This window comes from Penicillium antarcticum, assembly GCF_028974205.1.
Source record: "Penicillium antarcticum strain IBT 31339 chromosome Unknown utg000009l_segment0_segment0, whole genome shotgun sequence".
NCBI lineage: Eukaryota > Fungi > Ascomycota > Eurotiomycetes > Eurotiales > Aspergillaceae > Penicillium > Penicillium antarcticum.
The window spans coordinates 4,726,619-4,754,214 of NW_026695307.1; the positions used below are offsets into that span (position 1 = coordinate 4,726,619).

General features: G+C 48.3%; 10 protein-coding genes across 10 annotated transcripts; 5 read left to right on the forward strand and 5 right to left on the reverse strand.

Moving 5' to 3' along the window:
• Window positions 1–346: 346 nt before the first annotated feature.
• Window positions 347–1,764, reverse strand: N7508_010124 (uncharacterized protein; the record flags this gene model as incomplete). The annotated part of the gene is made up of 2 exons (XM_058468184.1): window positions 347–413; window positions 461–1,764. The coding sequence occupies 2 exons, from the start codon at window positions 1,762–1,764 to the stop codon at window positions 347–349; spliced, it is 1,371 nt and encodes a 456-aa protein (XP_058316030.1).
• Window positions 1,765–2,893: 1,129 nt separating this feature from the next.
• Window positions 2,894–4,936, forward strand: N7508_010125 (uncharacterized protein; the record flags this gene model as incomplete). Its single annotated transcript, XM_058468185.1, has 1 exon — window positions 2,894–4,936. The coding sequence occupies one exon, from the start codon at window positions 2,894–2,896 to the stop codon at window positions 4,934–4,936; it is 2,043 nt and encodes a 680-aa protein (XP_058316031.1).
• A 1,383-nt stretch (window positions 4,937–6,319) lies between these two features.
• Window positions 6,320–8,012, forward strand: N7508_010126 (oleate hydratase; the record flags this gene model as incomplete). Its single annotated transcript, XM_058468186.1, has 2 exons — window positions 6,320–6,864; window positions 6,932–8,012. The coding sequence occupies 2 exons, from the start codon at window positions 6,320–6,322 to the stop codon at window positions 8,010–8,012; spliced, it is 1,626 nt and encodes a 541-aa protein (XP_058316032.1).
• A 686-nt stretch (window positions 8,013–8,698) lies between these two features.
• Window positions 8,699–9,766, reverse strand: N7508_010127 (uncharacterized protein; the record flags this gene model as incomplete). The annotated part of the gene is made up of 1 exon (XM_058468187.1): window positions 8,699–9,766. One exon carries the CDS (start codon window positions 9,764–9,766, stop codon window positions 8,699–8,701), a length of 1,068 nt encoding a protein of 355 aa, XP_058316033.1.
• Window positions 9,767–10,770: 1,004 nt separating this feature from the next.
• On the reverse strand, window positions 10,771–13,005 carry sit1 (putative siderochrome-iron transporter Sit1; the record flags this gene model as incomplete). The annotated part of the gene is made up of 9 exons (XM_058468188.1): window positions 10,771–11,135; window positions 11,204–11,263; window positions 11,331–11,612; window positions 11,667–11,724; window positions 11,780–12,199; window positions 12,264–12,368; window positions 12,418–12,558; window positions 12,615–12,698; window positions 12,769–13,005. The coding sequence occupies 9 exons, from the start codon at window positions 13,003–13,005 to the stop codon at window positions 10,771–10,773; spliced, it is 1,752 nt and encodes a 583-aa protein (XP_058316034.1).
• A 1,091-nt stretch (window positions 13,006–14,096) lies between these two features.
• N7508_010129 (GcvT family protein) lies at window positions 14,097–16,646 on the reverse strand (the record flags this gene model as incomplete). Its single annotated transcript, XM_058468189.1, has 1 exon — window positions 14,097–16,646. One exon carries the CDS (start codon window positions 16,644–16,646, stop codon window positions 14,097–14,099), a length of 2,550 nt encoding a protein of 849 aa, XP_058316035.1.
• A 1,407-nt stretch (window positions 16,647–18,053) lies between these two features.
• On the forward strand, window positions 18,054–18,968 carry N7508_010130 (YidH family protein; the record flags this gene model as incomplete). Its single annotated transcript, XM_058468190.1, has 3 exons — window positions 18,054–18,378; window positions 18,538–18,821; window positions 18,876–18,968. The coding sequence occupies 3 exons, from the start codon at window positions 18,054–18,056 to the stop codon at window positions 18,966–18,968; spliced, it is 702 nt and encodes a 233-aa protein (XP_058316036.1).
• A 432-nt stretch (window positions 18,969–19,400) lies between these two features.
• N7508_010131 (LysM domain protein) lies at window positions 19,401–22,395 on the reverse strand (the record flags this gene model as incomplete). Its single annotated transcript, XM_058468191.1, has 8 exons — window positions 19,401–20,159; window positions 20,246–20,386; window positions 20,625–20,795; window positions 20,851–21,091; window positions 21,157–21,460; window positions 21,520–21,748; window positions 21,848–21,912; window positions 21,966–22,395. Coding segments are annotated over 8 exons (2,340 nt in total), but the record flags the coding sequence as incomplete, so codon positions are not given.
• A 601-nt stretch (window positions 22,396–22,996) lies between these two features.
• N7508_010132 (uncharacterized protein) lies at window positions 22,997–25,441 on the forward strand (the record flags this gene model as incomplete). Its single annotated transcript, XM_058468192.1, has 9 exons — window positions 22,997–23,085; window positions 23,312–23,458; window positions 23,506–23,525; window positions 23,670–23,996; window positions 24,038–24,108; window positions 24,165–24,332; window positions 24,383–24,517; window positions 24,571–25,195; window positions 25,254–25,441. The coding sequence occupies 9 exons, from the start codon at window positions 22,997–22,999 to the stop codon at window positions 25,439–25,441; spliced, it is 1,770 nt and encodes a 589-aa protein (XP_058316038.1).
• A 26-nt stretch (window positions 25,442–25,467) lies between these two features.
• Window positions 25,468–27,302, forward strand: N7508_010133 (uncharacterized protein; the record flags this gene model as incomplete). The annotated part of the gene is made up of 10 exons (XM_058468193.1): window positions 25,468–25,554; window positions 25,606–25,689; window positions 25,737–25,861; window positions 25,913–26,145; window positions 26,217–26,372; window positions 26,443–26,571; window positions 26,632–26,699; window positions 26,918–27,022; window positions 27,078–27,095; window positions 27,168–27,302. 10 exons carry the CDS (start codon window positions 25,468–25,470, stop codon window positions 27,300–27,302), a joined length of 1,140 nt encoding a protein of 379 aa, XP_058316039.1.
• Between the last annotated feature and the right edge of the window lie 294 nt (window positions 27,303–27,596).

A 27,596-nucleotide genomic window follows, 5' to 3' on the forward strand; every position in this document is an offset into this window, starting at 1 on the left:
TTGATGACGAGAATGGCTAACTACAGTGTTACGGTACGGGAAACCCCGCAAGCATATCACTCTCATACAGATAATACCTCCTTACCATTCAGCAACTCCATGTTGGTTAGAGCGTCGATAGCATTGAGGGAATCTCCATTATAATGCCCAGGCAGAGTAACAAGGCCGTCTCCTAGCGAATTTCCATACGGACTATTTACACCAAGACACAACGATCACGATAGAATCAGATGAAATGCGCCCATAAGTGATCAGTTGGTAATGAGATCATTGTTTCCAAACAAGATTTCATTCAAATTCAGAACAGTTCACAGCAATTGTTTATAGCACAGTACTCTTTTGGTCATTAGAGATCCGTGGCACGGTGAGCATTGCCAAATACCAAGGGGACAATTGGTTCTTTGGTGTACTCCCTTCCAGCGTGTCATGTTGAGAGATGAGCAAACAGCTATTTACATACCTCACACCCTGACACCACTCAAGGATGGTACACATTACCAGGCACTGCCGGAAAGACGCAGCGATGGGTGCTGGATAAGCTCCGCGGGACCAATATGTACCTCTGCAGTTGATATGAAACTCATTTTCTCCAACAACAAGACCTTTTCCATCAATTGAGGGGCAACTGGCATCATTCGAAGCCCTAGCGGTAGCGGTGGATTGGCTGAAAATATCAGGAACAATGGCACTCTTTTCGGATTTTTGAGTGACTGGAACAATGCTCCACCATCCAGTGTACTTTGACTTCTGTTTTGGAGGGTACTCGTAGTCGCGCACCAGCTCTGCAGTGCTGCTCTTGGCTCTGATGCCTTGACAGTTGCTATCCACAGAACACATTGCCATCAAGAACTCCGGATGTTTCGTATTGAACCTGCCGCCAGCCATTGCCTGGCCACTGGGCTGGGAGTCGCAAAACACGCGATAAGTGACTCCCAGGACGGTATATTCCTTGCCGTCTTGCTCAGGGCATTTCCATTGCTTTTCTAAAGGAACCCTAGATCCCTGAGAGCCTGAAGAGCCTGTCGGCGTTGGTTCAACGTCGTCTCCTGGGGTACCGCCAGGACCCGGTTTCTTCCCAGGCTCCTGATCCTTGTTTTGATTCTTGAGTTGAGATATCTGATCCTCTAATTGCTGAATGGCCCGGCGATTTCTCTCTTCTTGGGAAGCTTGGTCTTCTTTAAACTGCTTCCTCAATCGCTCTTTTTCCTTGTTGCACATCTCTGTCGACTTGTGGTCCAATTCTCCACGCAGCAACTGTTCTTGATCTGCAATGCGCTTGTCACATTGTTCCCTCTCCGTGGCCTGGCAGTCGGCTGTCGCTTGCTTGACTTGAGATTGACAGTCCGTTGCCGCGTTTGGCGGGCGATTCGCTCTCGGTCTTTTATTTTCCAGCGTGAAGTATTTATCCATAGTGATCTTCTGGCTGTGTAAGGGTGCATAAAAACATTTGTTGTTCTTCGAATCCCAAAATGCTGCTTCACATTTCTCGGTCTCGGCACATGCGTTGGCACATTCGTACGCATTGTAGAAGCCCAGCCCTGCGAATTCTTCTTGGGGACTCAGGAAGGAGTTGCAGGTGAAGTCGAATGTGGTATCCCCCAAGTCAATCGTACCAGTCCTCGAACCATCGCAGCATGCCTTCCAGCTTTGATCCTTCGAAATGTGCGAGGTGAGGCATTGGCTTGGGGAAGACGCAGCATACTGGCCGACGGCCCTGTTGCCCAAAAATGCTAGTAGCAAGGAAAGGCAGATCATCAATCGCATATTTGCAAATGTAAGACCTAGTAGTGATGATCTGGTCTCCCTAATCATAAGTATAGTTTTCAAGTCAAATCATTTCCTATAGTAACGGCATCATGGCACTTATGATGTGGTAACAAGGCTCGGGAAACTTGCCTGTTTACTCCGTATACGTTGAGTTCTACGTGTACATCGCGAGTGATGTAAGAAGTGAATGAACTTGCTTTGCATTGGGCCATCGAGATCTCTGCATGCTCGAACCCCTGTGGTGGCGGAAGTGCAGGTTCAGCCGCACACCTGGTTTGACAAATACCCACGCCGGAATATCTCAATTGATTGCATGAGCGGGAGGCTCGGATCGTCTGGCCTTCCCTTATCTTACCCTGCGGGGAAGCAAGGATCGTCGCGTAGGAACTAGAATTTTATTATGCATGAGCTGAAAGATCATCAGAGACGACCTAGAAGTCTACTGAAAGGCTCATTGGCTAGGACACAGCTGCAGCGAAGCCATAGCGATCATGCCAAAGACAGCCAATCGTGCATATTCAGCACCATGTGTGCCATGGCGTACTAAGTACTCAGTCATACTATAATCGATCAAGTTCAGTGCTCCCAACGTACGTCGCATGAAATATACTCTATTCGCTTAGATTTAGATGAATAATTATCAGAAATGCAGACAATAAATTGACTTCAGCTCAATCTGGTTGTCTTTGAGAACTTTTCACCTGCGAGGGAATGGGATAGACCCTGGGAATCTCCTGTTTGGATACAGTTCCGTATGGTGGCAGAAGAGCTTTGAGACATTAGGAAGTCCCCCGGCAATGCACCTTCGCATTGAACTCATGAGACAGATCAATTGATCGGCACCTGCACTTGGATCTTCGATGTGATTGTGGCGTAAGCGTAAGGGATGGTGGAAATGCGGGGGTTTCCTAAAATCAGTGTCATGATTCAATTGCGCATATTCAGTAGTGTGTCAGCGTAGAGCGCTCGTCAGCCTCGACAAGAGTGGAGCTGGTGTTTGTATGCTGAGCGAGTCCAGATGCGCCAATACTCGGAGCTGGGTAGAGGGAACAGTGCCACGGGTACTTAAGAAGCAAACAAACCGGCTTGATTAGTCCAGTGTCTACTTCCAGTCATCGCATCCAACATGGCGCCACTAAAGACAGTGTTGGCTCTTTTCCTGGCATCCAACCTTGCAAATGCTTCTATGCAACAACCCATGCCAGGCTTCTCCCCAACATGGAATAAGCTCAGTTTGGACGATATTACCCCTTCTCTTGATATAAGGTCGGGGGAGACCAAATGCTGTCCTCGGGGTACAACCTTTGACGGAAAGACATGCGTTCTGGGTTCTGCTACATGCCCTGGCGCCTCCACTCTTGAAGATGGCAAATGTGTTTCTAGAACATCTCCCCGATGCGAAAAAGGCCAAACGGTTAGCCCAGATGGCTTGTGTATCACAGAATCTCCTCCTCGTTGTCCCGGCGAGTTGAAGCTCAAGGGGAGGAACTGCGTTGACCCTCGAGGAGCTATATGCGACGGCGATCTGAAACAGGAAGGCAATCTCTGCGTTTCAAAAGCTCAGCCCCAGTGCACTGGCACCGACAATTTTCAAGATGGGGCTTGCGTTAGCTCTCAGGGTCCCCAGTGCGGGGAGGGCAGCGAATACATCGACGGATTCTGTGTCAGTAAAACCGTGCCTGAATGTGCCCATGGTTCCGTTTACGACACAAAGATTGGACTTTGTGTCTCCTCAACCAGCAACGGATGCCCAATTCCCAGCACTCACCCAAAGAATGGTGCCTGTGTGTCTGATGTCGGCCCCAGTTGTGGAAAGAATGAAAATTTGGTTCCTGATATTGGCAAGTGCGTATCTCGCTCTCCACCCACCTGCGAGGATTCATCGCTTAAGGTGGATGGAAAGAGATGTATCTCGACCGAAGGTCCCCAGTGTACAGATGGTTACGATCTGTCTTTCAATCCATCAGCTGGCACATCACAATGCTGCCCTGGAGGTTCTAGCTGGGACGGCGTGTCCTGTGTCTCAAAGGCAGGCTCCGATGGTTGCCTTCCTGGATGGACACCATCCGGTGATAAATGCAAGCTCAGACCACTGCCTGCGGCTTGTCAGCCAAGCGCCAATCTGAAGGACGGAAAGTGCGTGTTCAAAGCTCAGCCTAAATGCGGTGAGGGTTACGATAGGGATAATCACAACCGGTGTGTATCTACACAGGCGCCACGGTGTCCGGAAGACACCAAATTGATAAACGGGGAGTGCGTCTCTATCGTGCCATTGAACTGCCCCCAGGGCAGCCACTTCGAGGACGATCGGTGCATCAGCGACATTGGCCCTTTGTGCTCGATCCCACGAGCCAAGTTCGATGGAAAAGGTCATTGCGTTGTTGACGACATGCCTCACTGCCCCACTGGCGTACACGATGGCAACACATGTCTAACAGGAGAGACACCTCACTGTCAAACCGGGTTCAACTATTTCAACGGCCGATGTGTTTCTTCCACGACGCCAAAGTGTACGCATCCCTTGACCTTGACTCCAGAAGGCGATTGCATCTCCCAGAAGCAGCCTACCTGCGAACATGGCATTTTACGTAAGGGCGAATGTTTTGTTGGAGAGGCCCAATGTCCGGAAGGTACCGACTCTCGCCAGGGTCGCTGCGTCAGCCGTGAATACCCTAAGTGTACTCAGGAAGGTTACGAGTGGTTCGGACCCGAAAGCAAGTGTCGCAAGAAGGACAAGACTGAGTGTGGCTCTGGATACCATGAGCAAGATGGAGAGTGTGTCTCTGATATTCCAGGTGATTGTGGAGAGCTCGAGCTACGTGATGGCCAGTGTATTCACCCCGAGCCTCCGAAGTGTCCCGAAGGAAGCAATACGTACTGGGATGGTGAGGACTGTCGGTCTCCGGACGTGCCTGATTGCGGTGATGGAATGATTTTCAATCAGGCTAAAGGGACATGTGTGGCTGATTCTAATCCCGTATGCGATGATCCTGGAATGGTGTTTGACAAGGATCTCAAAAAGTGTGTCTCAAGTGAAGGCCCTCAATGTCCAGATGATCAGCGATTCAGTCCAGCCACCCAGAGTTGTGTTTTGGTTGTTGGAGACTGCTTGGAGTTTGAGTACTGCCCCCCGGTAAATGGTCAATCTGACCTATTTGAGAATTTGTGATAGGCTTCAAGGCCTCCTGAGGAGAAAGGATGTGCGTACGTCCTTCTCAGCACGAAATTCTGGTAATTTGCAGTAACTTCATCAAAATACCGAGAAAGACGTGGAAGTTGTTCACTAAAGTTTCTTTCTCCTTCTTCCTTTTTGTTGCTGAGAGAGTCATTTGAGCATGGGTTTCAATTTTCTATCCTATGAGACTAATGACACCCTTTGTTTTGTCAAGAAGCCCCACACAATGCTCTATATCTAGCGTGCGCCCAATCTCAGAACAATGAGGCTTGGAAGTTATAGAATTTCAAGGTAAACTTAATCAATAACACGCTGTAAGAATCGACTTGGACAATGGAGTTTGAAAAGCCTTGTTGTCTTGGACAAAACATCATTCTGGATGGCTGTTTCATGAACCAATAGACAAAAACAAAAAAGAAAAGGATCTAGCATAGATCTAACAGCCCATAATTCGTTCTAATTCTTTGACTCATGTATTATTCGTTGTAACAAGCATTCCAGTAAACTCCAATAAGACTTATCAAATGTCACCACCACCAGTAGCGCTCATGCACTGGCAGGGTTGTTTTACCATGTTTTTCCGCAGCTTCACTAAGTCGTATCCTTCATAGTCCGTCTTGGGTTGGTATCTTTGCTAACTACCCAGTGCGATGTTCCTGGTTTCTTTGACCCCAGAGCAATCCAATCTAGCCAGGTAGTTCATCCAGTATGCTGAATTTATCATCATCGAACGATCTTTTTCAGAGGTACACTTTCACCTATTGTTCCCTAAACCTCAGCAAGCTAAATGCATCCAGCGACCCAGTCCAGCGAGAATCAGCTTGCATAAAGAGCCGTGGCCAACAGTATCAGTTAATCGATTCCAATCAGAATAGGCGCCAACATGATACCCAAAAGCGAGTTCGTTCTTGTTCGCTGTAGGAATAAAGAACATTTAAATCACTTGCTTCGATGATGCGTAAAGAATTACACCACCCCGTTGATGACGTCATCGATATATAGCATACCGCCCGTTGGACTCAAGCTTTATTCAGAGAGTCTTGGTACATGTCACGCAACATATGATAGCCCGTCATGATCTATTGGTTACAAGGTCCAAAATTGATCATATGCTTTCTATGTTCTAGACGGTCCTGTCATGTAGAACTGAGCCATGGTCTTTTTTCAAACGGACCCGGTGGCTGGACAAAATAATCATTTGGCTTTGATCACCGACGGACTCGAACGCCTCATATCGCCACTATCCTGCCACTTTCTCCTGAGAATTAAGAGAATTAATACGCGATGTTGTTCTTTCTTCCAGGTTGAACACACATTCACCTCACTAGTTCCACAGTTCCACTACACTCGAATACGATTACCCCAGACATATTTGCCATGGCTAACTCAGTACGACAAAACCGTCGCTTACCTGAACAGACTGAGGCCTGGATTCTCGGAAGTGGAACTGCATCTCTGGCATCAGCAGTTTATCTGATAAAGCTTGCCCGTTTACGTCCTTCTGCTGTGCACATCCTAGATGAGCACTTGTCCCTGCAGCAAGCATTACATCAACAAGGTAATGGGCATGCCGGATACGACCAGTTTGCAGGGTGCCTCCCTGTTCCTGTTGGACTGGAATTGAGGGAGATTCTCGATATGATTCCATCTGCAGTGGCGGACGGCTACTCCTATCTCCATTATATTCAAGAAGAGGAGAAGAAGCTCGCCATTACTTCAAATGGGGGCACTTGTTTTGTCGCTCAAAATGAGGAAGGTTTCGAGAGTCTGCCCACAAAGTCGCTAAACATAGGGTGGAGCGACAGACTACATTTAGTGCGTCTTCTTCTGAAATGTGAGAAAGGCCTGGAAAAGAAGGAGATCAGGAATTTCTTTGGGGACAGCTTCTTTGCAAGTACGTTTTGGACAATCTGGTCAACACAGTGAGCAATTTGCATTCTCTTAGGTAATTATCTACCGGCTCTAACTTTTTATATGCGAATCTATAAGATTCGGATTTCAACCTTGGCACAGTGCCATAGAATTCAGGCGAGCTGTCAGGCAGTATTTGTCTAGCTTCCACAGCTTAGGCATTTTGACCTGTCTGGATCTCACGGGCCGTTATCAGTACGAGGCAGTATATCTTCCGATATTTTTCTTCCTCCAGAGTCTGGGCGTTGATATTCAATTCGGCGTCAAAATTCGTAATATCGAAACTACCGTCCATCAAAACCGGCATATGATCAGTCGAATAGCTATTACTCAGCACGGCCTTGACTTCAAACATTTTCTAGGACCTAGCGATATTGTAATCGCTACACCAGGCTCGACTGTGTCAGGTTCTTCAACTGGAACAAATGATATGCCACCAGCTTGGAGTTCAATCGAAGCAAGAGACCAACTCGACGCAAACTGGGCACTGTGGCTGGAAGCTGGCAATAACTATCCCGACCATGGCAATCCTTACACTTTCTGCACACGCAAATCGGAATCGATGTTGGAATCCTTTACTATCACAACGGAACACATTGAATTCGTCGACTACCTTGAATCTCTATCGCAATGCGCACCTCAGGCCGGTACAATGATTCTTATGAAGAGGAGTCACTGGGGCATAAGGCTTTGTGTCCCTGTCCAGCCCGTGTTTGCTCAACAATCGCAAGATGTCCGTGTCCTCTGGGGCTTTGCACTCTTTCCCGAGAATGAAGGTGAACATGTCAGAAAGAATATGCTGCTATGTTCCGGTGCAGAAATAATGTCCGAGATCTTATATCATCTTGATCTCCCTGACGGAATGAGTGCGGAAGTCATGCAGCAGTCTATTACCATACCACGTGCGATGCCGAGAATGAGCTCGACATTATTGACCAGATCCCTTCGAGATCGCCCTTGCGTTACCCCAAAGTCGGTGACAAATCTCGGTCTGGTTGGGCCTTTTGTCGAGACTCCATGGCGGAGTTGTGTGGACACAAGCTATGGTGTTTATGTAGCACGGGAAGCTGTATCGTGTCTTATGGGCCTTCAAAACCAGCCCGAGGAGAAGTCGTGTCCGTCAGCCTCGAGGGTTTTGATTACTCTGTTATTGAAGTGAGACCGTGGAAAATTGTGGTTCTGTGCATACTTCTGTTTAGCACACTGAAAGTTCTGCAATGTATGAAATTATAGCTATGCAATCGAATCGCACTCTACAAGGCGGCATTTGCAGTGTCGGTCCCAAATTTACACGGCTAAGCCCTCCAGTTTACCGTATCTAAACTCTTACCACTTGGGACACCCAGAACGCCTATCCGGCATCAGAATCGAGTTCAGCCAGATACTCTGGTAAACAGATCGTCGAGTTTTTTGGCCAACCGATTGGGGGTTTTTCGGTCGTTCATCTTGGTCACAGTCAGCAATGTCGTCACATTAAGGAGAGTCCGCTATGTATTTAAATCGCCAGTCTTCTGTGTGTCCAATTCTTCCTTCTGTGCCCTCTATATCTGTTCATCTCCCTCAAAGCCTTCGCCCGCCATGAAGGCTTTCCAAACTGTTCTATTTCGTTTTGCTACGGAAGCGAGTTGGTATATATGATTTCTATTCTGACGTGGACGTGGCAGGCGTCTACATAGCGACTCTTGGTAGGACTAAATCCTCTCATATCGCCACATCTGAATATTCAACAGAGTACCATTCTTTAGAACAGATTCATAAGAGGCCGCAATTATCAAAATCAACCTAGAAACACAAAGCAATATCCATCCCGAACCTGTAATTATTGCACATGCACATGATCCTAACCTAGACCTTGACCCTCCGCTCTGTCAAATACTCATAATCATCCATCGCATCCCGAGTAGCCTTCTCAAGCAAAGCAGCAGCTTCATCCCCAAATTCGGACTTCCACTTAGCAACCTCAACATCAACATCCACCTCCAACGGTGTCTTATCCTTGACAATACCAGTCGACCCCTCAAGCGTAGCCAACATAATAGCAGCAGCCTTCCTTTGCCTTTCAAGCTCCGCCGCATCCCCAGAAGTAGGCGCACGATCTTGAGACCAAGACTCAGACTTCTTCTCAACCACTCCACCCCACTCAAACTGCATGGCGGCACTATCAAGGCCGGCAAGTTCACAGAACTTCACCACAGCAGCCGGGTTATGGATTACATCATTGGCATCGATAACCAACGGTTGAGTAGGCACATCTGGCTGCTCCATCGCCCAGTCGAACAGTCGGCGTGTCCATGACATACTCATATTCGACATGCTCATGCCCTTAATACCATCCTCGTCGATATACCCCGCCTGGGAAATCTTCTGCATGGCCCGATACATGGATGGCCAGGCCAGTGCCGGGTGACGAATGATGAAAGCCAGCTTCCACGTGCGCAGATATTGATCAGGGAGGATAGTATCATTGTGGGCAGAGAACGTCGGGGCGCCATAGCTCTCCTGCAGGGTGACTCTAAACGACTTCTTATCTTCTTCTTTGTTGGAACCATGGATCATACTACTGAAAACTCCTGGGTTGGTAAACCAGAAAGCGTGCTCTTTAGCGAACATAATCTTGTTCTCGGCGCGGGCACGGGCTGAGTAGACTTCCAGGCTGTCGATGCTGGATTGGAAAGCGTTCTGCACTTCAGTTCTGTCGGTTTCTGTCCATTGTGAGAGGGGCTTGTTTAGACGGCCGTCTTTCCCGGAGGCCATAAAGGCATCGAAGAAGAAGTAGCCACCCTTGGGGCTTGTGAGGACATTTGGTTGGTTGGCGATGTTGAGGACTTTTAAGAGGAGGTTTGAGGCTGTGCGGGGTACGCTGATAAGTAGGAGGCGGTTGGGCTCAGTTTGTTGTGGGGTAGTGACGGCCATGGTGTATAGTTGATTTTGTTGCTGTATTCTCCGAATACTTGGTATGGGATTTAAGCTTAAGTTGACGCGATGCAATGAGGTGAGGAGCAGATGGCTACATTCTGGAGACGGATGGCGTGATTCCTCTTAAATAGATTGAGCTTGACTGCAGATCATCTCTACATTTGGGCATTTTCTAGTCTGTTTCGTCGCATGTCGCTCTACCGATGGCGCAGTGGAGTAGAAATACTACGTTGAGCAGTGACAATCGCCATTAGGGGTGGGTACATCCGCTTTTTCCTGATGGAATCATGTACCCATGTCCATTCGGCCTCAACGAAGTCCGATCGGCCTTTGTCCTTGTTTTTATCGCCGAGGTGGAGCCGTCAATATGTGGACATCTGGGGGCTGCGATTGGTCGGATTCTGACACTGAGTGATGATCAGCGGGGGGGGGCTTCTTCAGGCAAATTGTGTTCCAAACTACGTCGGGTGTTCGAGGGTCCGAGGTGTCGTATGATCCATGATATTGTCCGTCACAAGGCCTTCTATGAAGATCTTGCCTGTGAGCCCCCTGGTTACAGGAAAGGTTTATCTGATCAAAAAGGACATTCGGGCGTGAAACATGGGGGAACTATCCAGTGTCAGTGAGACATTTACCCCATGTAGTGGGGCGGACTTGGATATCATCACAGGTAGCCTCGCGGTCACGTCTGTCGCGGAATATAACCAAACTCTTCGTGGAAGGCGATGAAGGAAAAGCAGTTTAAAACAGAGATTACCCGATGTTTCACTCCACAATGTCAAACGACGATCAGATGCAACTGACCGACATTGCAGATCGCATATTCTCCACATAGGGCTATCCGGAAAATATCCGAGACTCAAAATTAGAAACATTGCTCACATACCACATACATCACATATCGAACCGTTCATCTTCCTTCACATAATCAAACATCAAGCGTAAAATACATGTATGCAACAATCAACTCAAGCTAAAGATTCCCATCCAAAGCAGGAAGATTACTCGGAATCACTGCTATCCTCCTCAGCCTTCGCCAAAGTCTGCTCCTTGGTAAGGATAGGGTTGCGAATACACAAAGCAAAGGCAATCAGAGGCACAGTAAGACAGATACCAGTAATGCAAAGCAAACGCTGAGTCTGCTTATAAGCGAGAATAGCGTTATCACGATCGGGGGTGCCGACAGGATAAGCGACTGCAAAGTCGAGGGGTGCGGCGTAGATTTCGGCGGCAAGAGTTGCGTTGCCGACGTGACGGATCAGTTCACCGGGGAGGACTTGGTTCCAGATTGCGCCGGAGATGGTGTTTCCTAAAGCGCTGCCGATATTGTAGGATGCTAGGTAGATACCGGTGATAACGGCGAGGTCTGGCGTTGTGGTGTGAGTATGAGTCTGGGATTAAGGGGTTACTTATAAGAGACAAATGGGTACTCACGTTCGTGTTTGGTCGCAACTTGGATACTGGCTTGGGCTGGGTAGGGGAACATACCGCCAGCTAACGGACTGTCAGTCATGTCTGCTTTCATTGATGTGGATTGGTGTGGTTTTTGTATATAACTTACCAATACCCAGCAGCACTTGCGCGCCAATGACACCAGAGTGGCTAGAGCCCCCGGCGCCACCACGGAAGTAAATCAGGATACCAAAGGCAACCATGAAGAGAACAGTTCCGGAGACGATGAATGGCTTCAATTGGCGTAGCTTCAGCACGACGAATCCGATGAAGACACCAGTGAGGACTGAAGCGAAACTGTAAAGAGAGGTGATTCGAGTTGCGCTGGTGACTGTTTCGTCGAAGCTGACGATGAGAACTGTGTATAGGAAGTCTCCTTGCAAGTACCAGGCTGTCACAAATGAGATTAGATATGCAGCATAGAGAAACCACGCAACGAACTTACCGGTGTTAAGCATAACGGCAATACCAATAGAACCCCAAACAGCGCGGTCTCGAAGAAGCTGGATAGTAGGTTAGCAATTGACACGAGACAAATCTCTCACAGTGTAAACCAACCTTGAAAGGCAACATAGGATACTTGCAAGTCCGCTCCCAGTAAACCCAGGCAGGAATCAAGCAAACGCCCACAACAAGAGGTGCAATAACTTTGGCGGTCTTCCATTGCGAAGTAACACCTCCGGCAAGGGTGAACGGAACAAGGATGCAAGCCAGCATACCGATGAGCAGGATGTTGCCGATAACATCCAAGTGCCAGAAGAGCTCTGATGCCAGTTTCTTTCCGCCAAGTAGCTCGAAGGAGCTCTTATAAGATTCCAGAGCTCCACTCTTTCTTGTTCGTCGTGCGACAATAACCAAGACGGCCAGAAGGGGCATAGCGCACACGGGGAAGATAATTGCGAACATTCCGATGCCCCATTGCCAAGTCGTAACCTTCAGCACGGAGGTAGTCAAGTTACCGCTGATCCAAGTGTTGATCTAAGGCATATTAACATTCCTATCTTTGGATTTATGGGTGATGTTGTGATGAAGCGAAACTCACAATGAATGGCAAACCCGGGATATAGGAGAAGAGGAGACGGGACCGGGTGGAGGTAACATCAGCAATGAGGACCTCAACAAGGAGCATAATACTAGTATAACCAATCTGGACCGAGTTAGCGTATATCAAAATAAAATGGATGTGCGCATCTTACCTGGTAGATCACGGCGCCTGCACAAAAGGTCTCGACATTCTTAGCGCAAGTCTCAACTACTGTACCGACAGTGTAGAAAACGATCGCAACGAGAATAAGTTCCGCTCTGCCAAACACATCTGCAATTTTGGCTGCGGTAGGCTAAAACATCCGCTGTCAACTTTTGTCATACATTGTCTGAGTTTAGGTGTGCTCACCTGCGCCGCGGCGGCGATGACGGCTCGTAGGACGTTGATGGTCGCGAGAAGACTGTGTAAACCATAACTCTGGGTGGCGTAGGGCTATTGCAAGACAAACCTGTTAGTATATTTTGGTTGTCCGCGACGAATCCGTGACGCTCGGATCACTTACCTGGTAAGTATAGCGAACAGTTCCATCCAAACCGTAGACATAGGCGATCAGGAAAATTGACAGAAACAGACACACGCGATCAATAAGTCTGAAGTTCGCATTGATAACCTCGATACGGCGAACACCAGGGCTGCCCTGACCCAACAAGTTGGTCTGGTCGTTTACGGGGGCAGTCTGGTTGTGGGGGTTCTTCTCAGACCCCATATAATTAGGATCGGCAATCTCAGTAACCGACATGGTGAGCTCTCAAACACTGACAGTCAAGCACTCAAACAAAGACGGACGAGAACGAGAAGAAAAGAAATACTGGAACACAACACAAGAGAAAAAAAAAACCACCAGCCAAGACTTAACTAAAAAAAAAAAAAACAGGCAATCTTATCTGATGGGCTGCGAAAGGAACGTCTTACCGGTTTGGGGAATTGCCCCCCACTAGGGGTCTTGGAAGCTCCGAGTTACAGCCAGTCAGAATGCAAGGATGACGGACCCATCTCGTATTTCACCGCATCTTTCCACTCGGATCTCGCTCTAGACCACATGTTGTATGGGGTGACTGCGGGATTTGCCGAATTGTAGCCGGCCCTCCCACACTTTCTTTGGCTTTTGGACGGGGGTTGTTCCTTTTGCAGTATCTAGACGCGATCGATTGGATGGCCTTGCTTTTAAGGTTCATCTTTTTGTATGAATTTCAATGGCACCTCGGCTGTTGCGCCTATTCGGGTGTTGCTTTTCATATCAATCTTGGGCTGGCTATATGGTTTGATCTGATAAAAATTGGTGCGGGTATCCATGGTTGGAGTTGTGTCTCGTGAACCTTCGAGACCCTGCATAACCATATTTTCTACTACTTTTGAGAACCTAGCATATACTCATAAAATGTGCGTCAACTTATAGTAGCGCGTGGCTCGCAAAGGGTAGAATTTTCCACGTGTGCCAAGCCAATAGCCGAATTAAAAGGATGTGGCAGCGGCGAACATTGGCCGACTGTACCAAGGAATATACCAAAGAATATACCAAGGAAGCCGTTAGGCTAGGCAGATGAATTTTGGTGAAATCTTTTTTTTTCTAGAACCAAATCTATAATATAGTACTTTCACTTAAGCTATCGGCACTCTACGGCAATCTCGCATAAATTAAAGTAGAAAAGGGTCATATATCTCACCACTAAGACAGACGTGATCATGATCAAAGGTTCGTAAATTCCCAGGTCCAACTATATTCTTTCATATACATGTAGATGCCAACCCACCAAACTACCACGAGTAGGAATTCTCCCAATAAAAATCCAAATCATGTCTCGTGATCGCCAAGCCAATAAAAAAATGCAATCAAAGTCTGGACCTGAAGGCACCCCGAGATCCCGGCGAAATAGGCGAGGCCTCCTGAGTTAGACGACTCATCTCGGGATCATAAAGCGCCTCCGCCGAGACCGTCGCCTGAATCGTCTTACCGAAATATTGAATCCCCACACTCTCGCCATTATTCACAGTACCAGGAAGCCAAGCATAAGCAATAGGTTGGCCAATCGTATACCCGAATGCAGCGCTCGTGACATATCCAACTGCCTTCCCGTTATAGAAGACGGGTTCCTTGCCCAAGACCACAGAGCGGCCATCATCAATAGTCAACGGCCGGAGACGGCGGGTAGGAGTTTGTGTGGAAAGACGCTGGATAGCCTCCTTTCCAACGAAGTCACCTCTCTTTTTCAAGTCGATGGCGTATGCAACTCCAGCTTCGAAAGGGTTGTGTTCGGTCGTCATATCCGTGCCGTAGGTACGATACCCCTTTTCAATTCTGAGCGAGTTGAACGCACTACGACCGCCGGCAATAAGACCGTGCAGTTTACCTGCTTGCCAGATAGTATCCCAGAGTCGCTGCCCATATTCAGCGCTAGTTTGGATTTCCCAGCCTAGCTCGCCGACGTGGGACTTGCGAATGATTTTTACTGGGATCCCAGCGAGATTGGTCTTCTTTACACCGAAGTAGGGCAGGCCTTTGTTTGAGAAATCATCCGCACTGACTCCGCTGATGACTTCTCGTGCGCGTGGGCCCCAGAGACCGATACAGCATGTGCTGCCTGTGATATCGCGGACTTTGACCCATTGGCTAGCGTGTTTGCCTTGGAGACGAGCCTCCTTTTCGAGGTACGCTAGCTCGGTGGCGCTGTTCGCGCCTATTTGGAATACATCCTCTTCCAATCTCGACACAAAGATATCACCGCGGATGCCACCGTTGCTGTTGAGGAGAAGAGTGTAGATAACGCTGCCTGGGGTGGCGGTCATATCGCCGGTGGTCAACCGTTGGAGCAATTGAGCAGCTCCAGGACCCGAGACCTCAAATCGATGGAAGGAGGTCATATCAAAAATGGCAACTGCATTCCGTGTCTTCCAGGCCTCGGCCGCAGAAATGGACGAATGGAACTGAGCCGACCAAGCATCTCTCTCGACTGCTCTCCATGATGCGGGGAGAGCCTTGACCAGATCTTTGTTCGCTTCATACCACCACGGTCTCTCCCAGCCACCAGTCTCTAGGAAGAAAGCTCCGAGCTCTTGCTGGCGTGCGTGGAATGGACTGACACGGAGCATGCGGGGAGATTCGCGCGGTTGGAGCGGGTGAAGGATATCATAAATCTCAACGAAGTTCTGCTGCGATGTCTCACTCACGTATTCGGGACTGAGTTGTATCTCTTCGAAGCGGGACAGCTCGCATTCTGAGACGTCAATATCGGAGTGGCCTGTTGTGAGGATCTGGGCCAGAGCTCGGGCGACACCGGCTGAATGCGTGACCCACACTGCTTCGGCTACGTAGAAACCGTCCAGGTGAGCTGGTTGCCCGAGAATGGGACCTCCATCAGGTGTGAATGAGAATACACCGTTAAAGCCGTCAGCGATCTCGGTTTCTTGGAGGATAGGAAGGAGGGACTGAGTTTCTTTCCAGGCTGGGTCGAAGTCTTCTTTTGTAAATTCGAGACGAGAGGGCATGTTGTGCTCGTCGACAGTCTTTGGTGTGAGACCCAGCGATGAAGCAACAACGGGCATAGGACGGTGTCCGTAGTATCCAATGCCGTACTGTTCACCATGCTCACGATAGTAGAGGTCCTGGTCTTGGTGTCGGAGAATTGGAAGGGTAGCATTCAGGCCATTGATCTGGGAGTTGATTTCACGATCAGCAAGAGCTGGAACAGCGGTTGTCTTCGCATATTGGTGTGCTAGTGGAAGCAAAGGAATCTGCACTCCAACCATGGCTCCTAGCTCCACACCCCAGAAGCCAGCACAGGAGACCACGATGTCTGCCGTAATCCTTCCGCTGGGAGTAGTCACTCCAGTCACAATAGAACCTGCGCGCTCGATACCGGTGACTGGTGTATGCTCAAGGTACTTGACGCCTGCCTGCCTCGTACGCTCAATAAGGAGCTGTGTGGCGCGAGCTGCAAGTGCAAGCCCATCGCTGGGAATGTGCAAGCCACCCAGCACCATATCCCGGTTCAGATGAGGGTACATCTTGAAACATTCCTCCGCGCTCACCAGACGAGCTTCAATTCCCCACGCCGAGGCATATCCAAGCTTACGCTTGAGCTCCTCCAATCTTGCCGGCGTGGTGGCAACCTCGAGCCCACCCACCTGGTTGAAGCACTTTTGTCCGTCCCTCTCAATCGATAAAAGCTTCTCAACTGTGTAGCGTGCGAGGTGTGTCATGGTTTTGGAGGTATTGGTTTGGAAGACCAAGCCAGGAGCATGTGACGTCGACCCGCCAGGCATATTCAGCGGTCCCTGCTCGACGACGGTGATATCCGTCCACCCTCGAGATACCAGCTCATCGGCAAGGTTAGTGCCGACTATGCCGGCACCGATGATGACAACGCGTTGTGAAAGGGACATTCCAAGGTGTATAGACGATTAATATGGTGAACCAATGGAGCGGGCGTAGCTTTCTATTTGAAAGCCGTTGATAAGACCACCGTTTGTGCCTTGCCAACCCCCCACACCCCGCAGAGCCGGAAAGATGATATCGTCAAGCTGATAATGAGGCCATGCCCCGCACGGGTTACGGTGATATAAGGCCGAGCAGGTCTGTCACAGCCCTCTCACGGTTCCGGGTTCCCATTTCCCAGAATTGGATTGGGGGGGGGGAGTCAGTTACTCCACGTTCATGGGTGATAACTCAGGTAAAATGGGCAATCATTGATCGACCAGACGGATCCGCGAGACGCTCATTCGTTGATAGCGGATAAGATTTCCTTTTTTGGTGCTCTGTTCGGGGTCCAGAATGGTACCGAGTATTAGTATGAGAGGCAGTAGCATGGGTGACTTCATAGGACTGAGAAATGGTCCAATGAGAAATGGTCCGTTGGGTTCCTATATCTGTTCCGATCAGCTGTTCGTGCTGGCTTTGGGATAGATGTAGGGATATTCAGGCATTAAGGTACCAACTGCCGACATGCTCCTACCACGTGATCGGCATTGGGCCGAGATCCGACAGCCAATCGATTTAGTTGCATAGTAGACATGGACAACACTCATAACGTAGATGCGGCAGGTGCAGTTAGTTCCAAGCTGATTTGATCTAAATTTTCGTAATACAAGCCGCATTTAATTCAATAGAGCTGATTTCCAAAGGGGCTGCTCGTTGGGCGAGTATCTAACCCACGGCAGAGTCAAGACCAAATAGAGTCAAATGTCTACATATCAATGCTTGACATAGATGCTGTGATTCGATTACAAATGAAATAATCATAGAAAATGGCTTTAAGGACTTCCAAGTCGGTTAGACGAAGGTCTTGGCACTACATATAGTTGACTCTGTGTGCTTCAGAGCCCGTCGCAGAGTACAACGGGAGACCCATAAATATGTGGAGACCACTGAATATCAAACCAGGTGTACTTTTCGACTGCACAGATTCAAACAAAGTAATTCCATTGGTAGCGCATTCCAACATCATAGTCAGATATGGTGCAATCGCCATTCTACGGCCTGTGATTGGCCAGAATCAAATTAGAATGCAGGGCTAAACTGATGGCTGTGGAGTAAATAAAATAACTATAAAGAGAGCACAACGTCCTACTTTTCATTCAATTCTAATATATCCCACATTTCGATACAAACTAAATGGCTACACAGTCAACAGAGCCCCAGATGGAGAGCGGGGCCGTGACGTTCGGCTGGGCCGATCCGTGGGGAAAACAAGAATCTCCTTGACCCTTGCTTGTCCCTTGACTGCGACTTCCAAATAAATACATATTTCTGCTCTGCAACGCCATCGCTCATCCCTTACTTGTCTAATCATCATGCCTGAAAGCTCCTCGAACCACCCAATTCCCGGAGAACCGCCCAATGCAGTTTTGACCGACTCCCGCCCGACATCCGCTCGTCGTGACGATCGGGAGGCGCTGGAGCTTCATCAAATCCAGACGCGCGAAGACGATGAGTTGGACTATTCTGATCCCTCGGCTTCGTCCGGGGAGGAGTATCGGATGACTACATATCGTACCGCTTCTCGAGCTAGTACGCTAGACCGTGAAGCTGGTAAGGGACCGTGGAGTCGAATCCGTCGCTTCTGGTGTCGGCATGTCATCTTGACGGTTCCTCAAAAGAGCAATCGCGATCATTTTGGTGAGTCTACCACTGTAATTGTAATTGTTGTGTGTATTTTGGAAAGACTCAAGCTTTATTCTGGGATGGACTTGTTGGTGTGGTCTTGCCACTTCTGTCGATCGGTCCCATTCCCGATAACAGTGCAAGGAATGGAACGCAGAACTGACTATCCCTTAGCTCTGGAACGAACATTTCTGGCCTATATTCGCACGTCCACTGTTATGGCCATGCAGGGCGTGCTCATCGCTCAACTATTCCGTCTACAGCGGCCAAACACTGAAGTTCATCGTCTCTCCTTCCACGCGGTTGGCATTCCACTCTCGGTCGCTTGCCACTTCGTTGCTGTCTTGGTCGCTTTGATAGGTGCTTTTCGATTCTGGAGACAGCAAAATGCTATTTCCAGAGGTAAAGTGCATGCTGGCGGGTGGGAAATGAATTCTGTGGGGATTTTTCTCTTCATCGTAAGTCTTATCGGATAATATAGGTCGCGCGGGTGCTGATTCTCTTGTGATCAGGTTACTGTAGCAACATTGGTGTTGTCTGTCATCATTCTGGTCCAGATTGACCTGCAATCGGCGGCTTGGCTCAATCGAATATTCCGGTTATGATTGCATTCGCGCATTATTCTAATCTCACTATACCTGCATCTTTACGCGAGGCTAATGATTATCAAAATTATACAGGCGGTTCCTGTAAATACTTTCCATTTAATTATGGTTTCGTTTAAATACTCTTCAACCGGAGTCATGAGTCCTTTCGTATTCACTCTTTCTCTGTGGTATAGACGATCAACCCGAGGAAACCGAAACATGCAACATAGACGAAAAAGAGGTGAAACAAGCGATGCCAAAGCAGAGCAAGAGAAATGCAGGAAGCTCACTTGGAGAGGTTCTATAAGGACTGCCCAATATTTCATGGCATGGTGTAAATATTGCCGATTCATGAGATGAACATCTGATAAGCCATGTACTACTTCATAGCAATCACCTCAACAACCTATCAATCTTCGTCGCGTCTTCTTCCGCATTCAAAGCCCCAACGTGCGCCCCATCCCAAACCCCATCGCCAGCTGGCACCAAGTCCACAGTCTCAGCACACGCAAGCAAAGCAGCATAAAACTTCGTAATCAAGGATCGAACCGCAACTTTAAAGACTCCAGTAAAAGACAAGTTCCCATCAACCCCATCCAACCCAAGCATAACATCGACAGCCTTAACAAAAGCAACTCTATCCCCATCATTACCCGCAGATCCAGATCCAACAACAGACCGCATACACTCTCCATCAACAAAAAGACACATGCGAGTATGCAAACCAGGCGCAAGCCTATCATCAGGATCATTATCCTCCGTATCCTCCGCACAAAGCCGATAAGCAAACGCAACACGCTCAGGAGACTCATTCGCGAACAAATCATCATCAACAATCTTCATAAAGACACAATCGGCAATGCGTGATAATCCGGACTCAGCAGGTGCATCTTCAATGCTCGCGTCTAGAATTGTGTTGAATTTTTCTAGGAATTCGTTCCAGAGGTCTTCGTTGCTGTAGTCTGTGCGGAACATGAGGAAGCCGACGTCTGTCCAGTTTTCGGATTCGATTGTCTCTACTAGGGTCTGGAGATTTTCCAATGTTGGGTCCTGGGGTTGGATTTGGCTTGATTCTGGTTCTGGTTCTGAAGGTGGTGGTTGGATTGGTGCTGCCCCGCGCGCTATGCGCTTTTCGTTGATTGGGGCGAGGTTTTGCGCGCTGATTATTTTTGTTTCGGCGACGCGTCTGTCCATTAGTTTTTGTAGTTCCTATTTTCTTCTCTAAGTATTGTTTGCGTTGGGGGGAGGGCGCAGGCAAAAACTGGGCGTTGAGATTTAGCTTGGGTCGGGCGTACCTCGTCTGATAGGGCGGCATTGTCTGCATCTGTGTTGTTCTGGTATGTTTCCTCCGACCAGCCGGGTGGGAGGTAATTCAAAATGTTACTGTTAGACATTATGTTCTTGATAAGCGCTGTTGACGGGAAAAGAATGTAAAGCTAGTGAGATGAAAGAAGTCAGAGGTTATTGATAAGTTCAGCCACCCGCCCGAGCTATATTTTTCTGGGCGAAAGTCCGCGCTCAAAATATATAAGCAATCACAATGAACCACTAATCTCCGATAATCTCGCTTAGAGGTATTAATAGCACTGACTACTAAAACAACTTTCACCAACCCCTCTTCTGATGAATATGAAGGTGAGCCCCTGCAGCAGTAGGCCAAGCCCTCGCACGCACTGGCGCCAAACTAGATCCCCCAGCATCGCCATTGATACAATACGCATCGTCAAGTACCAAATTCGAGCAATTGTCCAACAATTCAGGATTCCATAGTTGCAGTTGCGCCATGGTAATGCCGTACACGGCCTCGATCAGTGCGCAGTAGTCGCCGGATTTTACAACGTACCACTAAAAACTTACGTAGTTTGGGAAATTACAGTAATTGAGATGGTAGACTACTTACCTCGTAACAACTCTCGGTGGCGCCGGTGGACGTTGGCGCTGGGGCTGTCACGTATGTGGAGGTTGTTGTAGTCGATGTCTCGTTCCAGTCTGATGTGGGGAGGACGCAGTAGTATAGTCCTGGTACGAGATTTGTGCATCCGTCGTCAATGGACGGGTTGATCTGCTGGAATAATGCAGCCGTAATTGTAAAATTAAGAGCTATAAGTTGGCAGTAGTCGCCATCGTTGACTTGATAGTATCTGCAACGGTTTGCGTTTAGTATAGGAACATATAGTCAGATTAATGAAAGGATCTCTCATCTTACTTCCCGCATTTCGTCGTTGTGTCATGAGCCACCGAGCCAGGTGCAGCAACAGTTGTAGTTGCATAGACGCCAGTCTTAGTAGCTGTTGCACCGGCGATCGTCGTGCCTGTCCAGACAGGACTGGGCTGCTGGATACAGACTTGATCCCCGGCTAGAAGGTTCGAGCATCCGGCATTTATGAATGAGTTCCATGATAGCAGTTGAATTAGTGTTATGTCGTAGGCATTCACAATAGCCATGCATATATCTCCCGACTGGATTGTGTATAGTTGGCAAGTATCTGGCAAGCAAAGTATTTGTCCAACTATAGGATTGTTAGTTCGGCTGTCCTAAGAAAATGACGAATATGTGACATGTACTTACTCCAAAGATCCGAGCAAGTCGGAAGGATATTATTGATCGCGATCAAAGATCCACAAGGCACGCCCTGGCTCGATGCAATCTTCCCACAATCATCACCAGTGACTACGGTGTACGTCTTCCCTGAAGCACATTGGGCCGTGTCATAACCCGCAGGCGCATAACCAGGTAAGTTAGTCTGGTTGCTAGCCACAGGATGCACATCTGTTGGGAATGAAACACCGCAGGTTGACTGGATTGCAGCCCACTAGCTGGCAATACCCCTGCCATAGTTGCTAAATGATGTCGACTGGATGATCTGACCAAGTAGAAGTACACATTCTGAGCATACTATCGAGCTGGACAGTCCCGTCATTGAGATATCGCTGTCTGGGATGGTGAGATCTGCAAGGACATCTGCTTAAAATTAGTCGTAGATCAAGTTTCTCTTTTGTTTTCCCAAAACCTACTTTGACAGTAACCCCCAGCTGCATTCCTGAAACATGAGATATTATATTGTGCCCAGATCTGGTCTCCATAGAACGTCGCTGGCGTATTATCCCATGGCTGGGGGCTGCTTGCGCAAGCACTCTCGACAGCAGCATGGTAGGTTGTCAGAGATTGGCCACACGCTGTGGTACACATGATGTCACGGACCGATGAATCGAGGTAGGTGAAATCATCATTCATTACTTGAGTTCGCAGGTATGGATCGCAGGTGACTGTATCTTCCATGGCAGTAATGCAATCCTGCGAGAGAGTTCCCGCAAGAGCAGCATTACTGCTATTTGCGATGAGACCCGCCTCGAAGACAACTAGATCAGCTCGAACAGATTGTATCAGAGTTAGGAACAGTAGAAGGACTGTTAATCTTTTTGCGCATATGAATTGTAGTGCCATCGCGAATCTCGTTCTGATCAATATGATGGAAGAAAAAAAAAAAGATTAATGAGATGAGAGGCGACCTTCAATACTCTTCCCTCCATCTATCGATATGATATTATCGCTTGCCTTGATAGGCCACTACTTACCGAGCGGGGCTGTTCGCAGGATGCTCCTGCATACGCTAGTGCTTCATCACAACAAGCCTCAGGGACGAAGAGTCCTAAATCAGCTAGTAAGAGGAAGCTAATGCGGCAGACTGCAGCGGTGGAAATGATTCGCGACGGAAATTGTAAGCACTAATCATGCACTAACATGGAACCGATCAAGGTGGGTTACATTTCCCCCCTGAAGACTCTTGTTTATCTCGTCCGTTGCCTCTGAAGAAATTACCAATTTCCATTTCTGGATAGCCGAGATGCTTCCTTTCACGGAGCATGTCCGTTTAGGTGTTGTCGCCTGGCGGTGATAGTGCCGTAGCTAGTGCATGAGGTGCAGTATGTGTAAATTGGGTCGGAGTAGAGCGGCCGAGTCGAGTCAGTCTACAATGAAAAGGGTCCTTCGCTCTTCCCGGCCATGAAAGGTGAATAAATATTCTGCATCTGGGTATAGTTGTAAAATGAAGATTGGAGTTGCTTTTGCGCTGTTGTTCGCTTCGGTCCTAGGGCTGAGTTCGCAAGACCCTGACTCTCCAGAGGACTATACCTGGTAGGTACTTCAATGGTCCTAATCTTAATCTTGATAGTAGATAGTGACTGACTTGACTTAAGCTCTCCTACGAAGCCATGCAAGCTTGGATGCTGTAGCAGCTCTGGGGTGTGTGGAATGGGTCCCAACTTTTGCGGTGATAGCTGTATCTCGGAATGTGATGCAAAAAGGCAGGGACCTGTCATTTACCATTCATCATGGGATATTGCTGACTGACTCTTCATAGTGAATGTGACCCTGGTTGGGGCTTACAGTGGTCCGCCAGCGAGAAGTGTCCCCTCAACGTTTGCTGTAGCAAGTTTGGATTTTGTGGCACGACCGCAGCCTTCTGTGGTGACAAGAAAGTGACGGAACCATCATGTTCAGGAACCAGGTGAGTGGCATAAGAAAGCCCGCTAAGGAGTGTTCTAACAGCATTAGTTCCAACAAGCGATCTATTGGTATGTGTTTTCCGCCGACCTTTCGAAACTTGTACTGAAACAGTCAGGATATTACGAGGGATGGTCAATTACTCGGGCTTGCCATGGAAGTAAGTTCAATGATTAACTACAGACATGCGATGATCTCCACTGACTAAATACAAGTGACCCCGGAACAACTCCCTGTCGGCGCATACATTCACTTGAACTTTGCGTTTGCATTCATAGACCCAATGAGCGAGGCCGATGTTGAACTGTATCCCCGCTTTACTGGACTCAAGGCCGCAAATCCAGGCCTTCAAACTTGGATTTCCATTGGAGGCTGGTCTATGAACGACCCAGATCAGCCCACTGCCACAACATTCTCTGACTTGGCAGGCTCTACTACTGCCCAGTCTGCTTTCTTTAGCTCTTTGCTTTCATTCATGCAAACATATGGCTTTGACGGGATTGACATCGACTGGGAATACCCCGTTGCACCTGAGAGGTCCGGTAAGCCAGCGGATTATCAAAACTATGTTTCATTCTTGAAGAACCTTCGCTCGGCCTTGGGTGGAAGTGGACACAACTATGGTCTGACATTGACTCTTCCTTCGAGTTATTGGTAGGTGTATTCCAGACAAGCATTGATCACTGTACTTATCGATCATTAACCTGCAGAATTTTGACATCGTGTCAATGGCAAGTGTTGTGGACTGGTTCAATGTCATGACCTACGATCTTCACGGCACATGGGATTCAACGGATAAATTTATTGGACCTGTTGTCAATGCCCACACCAATCTTACGGAGATCAATTTGACAATGGATTTATTTTGGAGGAATAGCGTAAATTAGCGACGGTGCTGTTCAACTGGATCTAGCTAATTGTTCCCTAGATTGACCCCGACAAAATAATTATGGGACTTGGATTCTATGGACGAAGCTTCACCCTGACTGATCCAAGTTGTACCTCACCAGGATGTCCGTTCAGGGGCGGTGGTAATCCCGGGGCATGCTCAGCCAGTGCAGGAGTACGAGTTGACCTTTTCCCTGTGAACTGTGTCCACCATACTAACAGAAATAGACCCTGATGTATTCTGAGATCCAGGATCTTATCGCTGCAGATGCAACCCCCACACTTGACAGCGTCGCAGGAGTCAAACAAATTGTCTGGGACACGAATCAATGGGTTTCTTTTGGTGACGCAGAGACGCTCAAGATAAAAACAGACTATGCAAACGGGAAGTGCCTCGGTGGAACAATGGTCTGGGCAGTCTCGACCGACGACGCAGCCGGAACAGCAGCACAAGCCTACATGAAGAACAACGGTCTGTCACTCCTAAGCCTTTTTGGAGGCGGGGCGAGTACCAAACAGGAGGACGTCTTGTCTACCTGCATCTGGGGTGAGTGTGGAAAAGACTGTCCAGCAAATTCTAGCCCTGCCCAGCGCAGCGATGGTAAGGACCGCGGCAACGCGGGAATCTACACTGGATGTTTGGGGAGCGAGACCCGTAATTACTGCTGTCCTCAGGACCAGGAGATGCCAACATGCGAGTGGCGTGGAACGGCGCCGTTCTGCAATGGCAAGTGCCATGATGGAGAGGTTCAGGTTTCCTCTGATACCAGTGCTACTGGGTCAGAATGCTGGACTGGGCATAAGGTGTTGTGCTGTAAATCGACAAAGTCCGATGCTGGTATCAGCCAGTGCAGTAAGTGTTGTCAAAGTTCTAAGGGTAGATATTGGAATTTCTGCTAACCAGTTAACAGAGTGGGAAGGAGCAGCTCCATTTTGTGGAAAGAATGGCGGTATTGGCCAACACTATGGATGCGATGAATCCGATCGTTACGAGGAGACATATGATAATGTCGGTGCAGGCGGCGAATCGTACTGCTATTCAGGATATAAGTCGTTCTGCTGCACAAGTCCCCCTCCCTTCACTGGATGTGGATGGTAAAGGCATTTCTTCACTTTCGGGAGATCATGGCTGACTGGGCTTTCAGGACATCAAAAGAACATCCGTGGCTTCACCCGTTCACCTGCCCTACTGGGTGCCCAGCGGGCAAGCAGGTCAGTAGCTCTCTACATGTCATTGGTATGGTAAAGCCTGACCTTGTACAGATTATTGCCCAAGATCCGTCCCAAACCAGCTTTTGCTCTACTGGGTCGGCTTTCTACTGTTGTGATGCACCACTAGAGGATGTTGTAAGTACACCACGGCATATTGAATCACCACCAGCTAACCTGTTTAGGCCGATGATGGGAGCGATCTGAACTTCTGTGAGAGCACAGATGGCGACTACGTGCTCAGCGTCTCAGCGGGTGATGGCAACTATGATGAGGATGGTAATCCAGCAGACATCCTGGAGCTTTGGTGGTATGTACTCAACTCAGTCCGGATTCCTTTGCACCCTCTCACAGACCACAGGTATGAGGAGGGTGTCTTTGTTGTTCCGAATGATGCCTCGCCAGATGATATGAAGCGTGGACTCGGCGTCCTCCAGGAACTGGCCAGTTTGCGAATCGATCGTCGCTGGGACCGATCGCATGGATTGAACAACCGTACACTTCCGCAAGTTTACCGGATGACTGCTTCTATGCCCTTGAGCCCGAGCTTCCTGAAGTTGAGTCTCTACTCAGTGAAGTGCGACTCTCATGGGAGTATGCTGGTACATTCCGCCACAATCCATATGCCGAGCCTTCAAGTCTATTGCCCCGCGCACGCACATCAGTTGTCAAGCTTCCGAATAACAAGCGGACTAAATTTTTGGCCTCGACTTACTACACTGTTGCAGATTTGGCAGGCAAAGGAAGAAAGTTCTGGGCAAACAGCGGCGTCAAAGCTGCGGCTAAGATCTGCCTTAAGAATGCTGCTCTTTTCCAAGCTCGTCAGCTATCCCATGAGTTCTTTTGATAATATTGTGCAAGAGTCCAGTTTTTCTCATTCTCTATATACAGGCAAATATGTTTCGGAGCATGTCACTGAGCTCCAGACTCCGGCTCAGTTTGCACAATCAATGATTGACAATAAATATCCAGATGGGACAGCCCTGACTGGTGTTACAAGTGGACATAACTGGGAAGACGGTTAGTATATACCTTTCTGATAAGATATCCACCTTGGTATGCCATTGACGAATGGCATAGTCTTTGGCGACAACGGCTATGTTCATTGGACGTGGGCAAATCTGGGTGTTGCCCGACCGGCAGGTTTAGTAGGAGACACTCCCATTGAGTATATATCCCATCTCTCTCATCCAAATAACAGAATACAACTAACTCGCTCAGCGCAATTTATCATGCTCTCGGCAGTAGAGGATCTGACGCAGACTTTGACAATATGATGGTTTGCGATGCTCAGACCAACTCGTTGAAAACATCGGTACCTATGGCGGTTCAATGACTTAGTTCGTTGCACTAACCCCTTTAACAGATGTGGGCCATTCATACAAACATCATCAGTGATAAGCGTTGGAATGCTGCAGCCCCGTCAACGAGACTCGCCTTTTTAAATAACCTCGACCAATCCCTGGTACCGGTAAGCAAAACTTGTCAACTGTACTGAATGAATATCTGACTGATACACCTCGCAGTATATGAACTCGCCTGAGGTAAGTAACGATTAAATCGCTGCGATGATGCAATTCTATTTTAAGAATTCCCTTGTTAACAAGCCTCAATAGGCACAAGCCGCTTTGAAACACGCGTATGATGTACAGCAACAGATCTTCAAAGCGCTACACAGCGCTGCTCAAACAAACTCAAAGATTAAAGGCCCTGGTGGATCCATCAGTTTTGCCTCTTTGCATAAGACCTGATATGAACGGTTCTTCGAGGAGATGAATGAGAACCTTCAAACATTCATTCAGGCGAAGGTCGATAAAGAGGTTACTTTGTGGTCGGGCGGTAACGGTCTGTATGGACTTTACAAGAGCTCACAGAGGGCTGCAGTGGTTTCAAGTAAGTCTTGCTTGTTTTTCCGTCTATTCTTGTGATTTATATCTGGAAACTCACATGCGGCTTATAGACCTGAAAGGGAGATCGACTGCTGTAAGCACACTAGTTGTTCTAACAGCTTGGATCACTTGATAGAGATAGTTTACATATAGTAG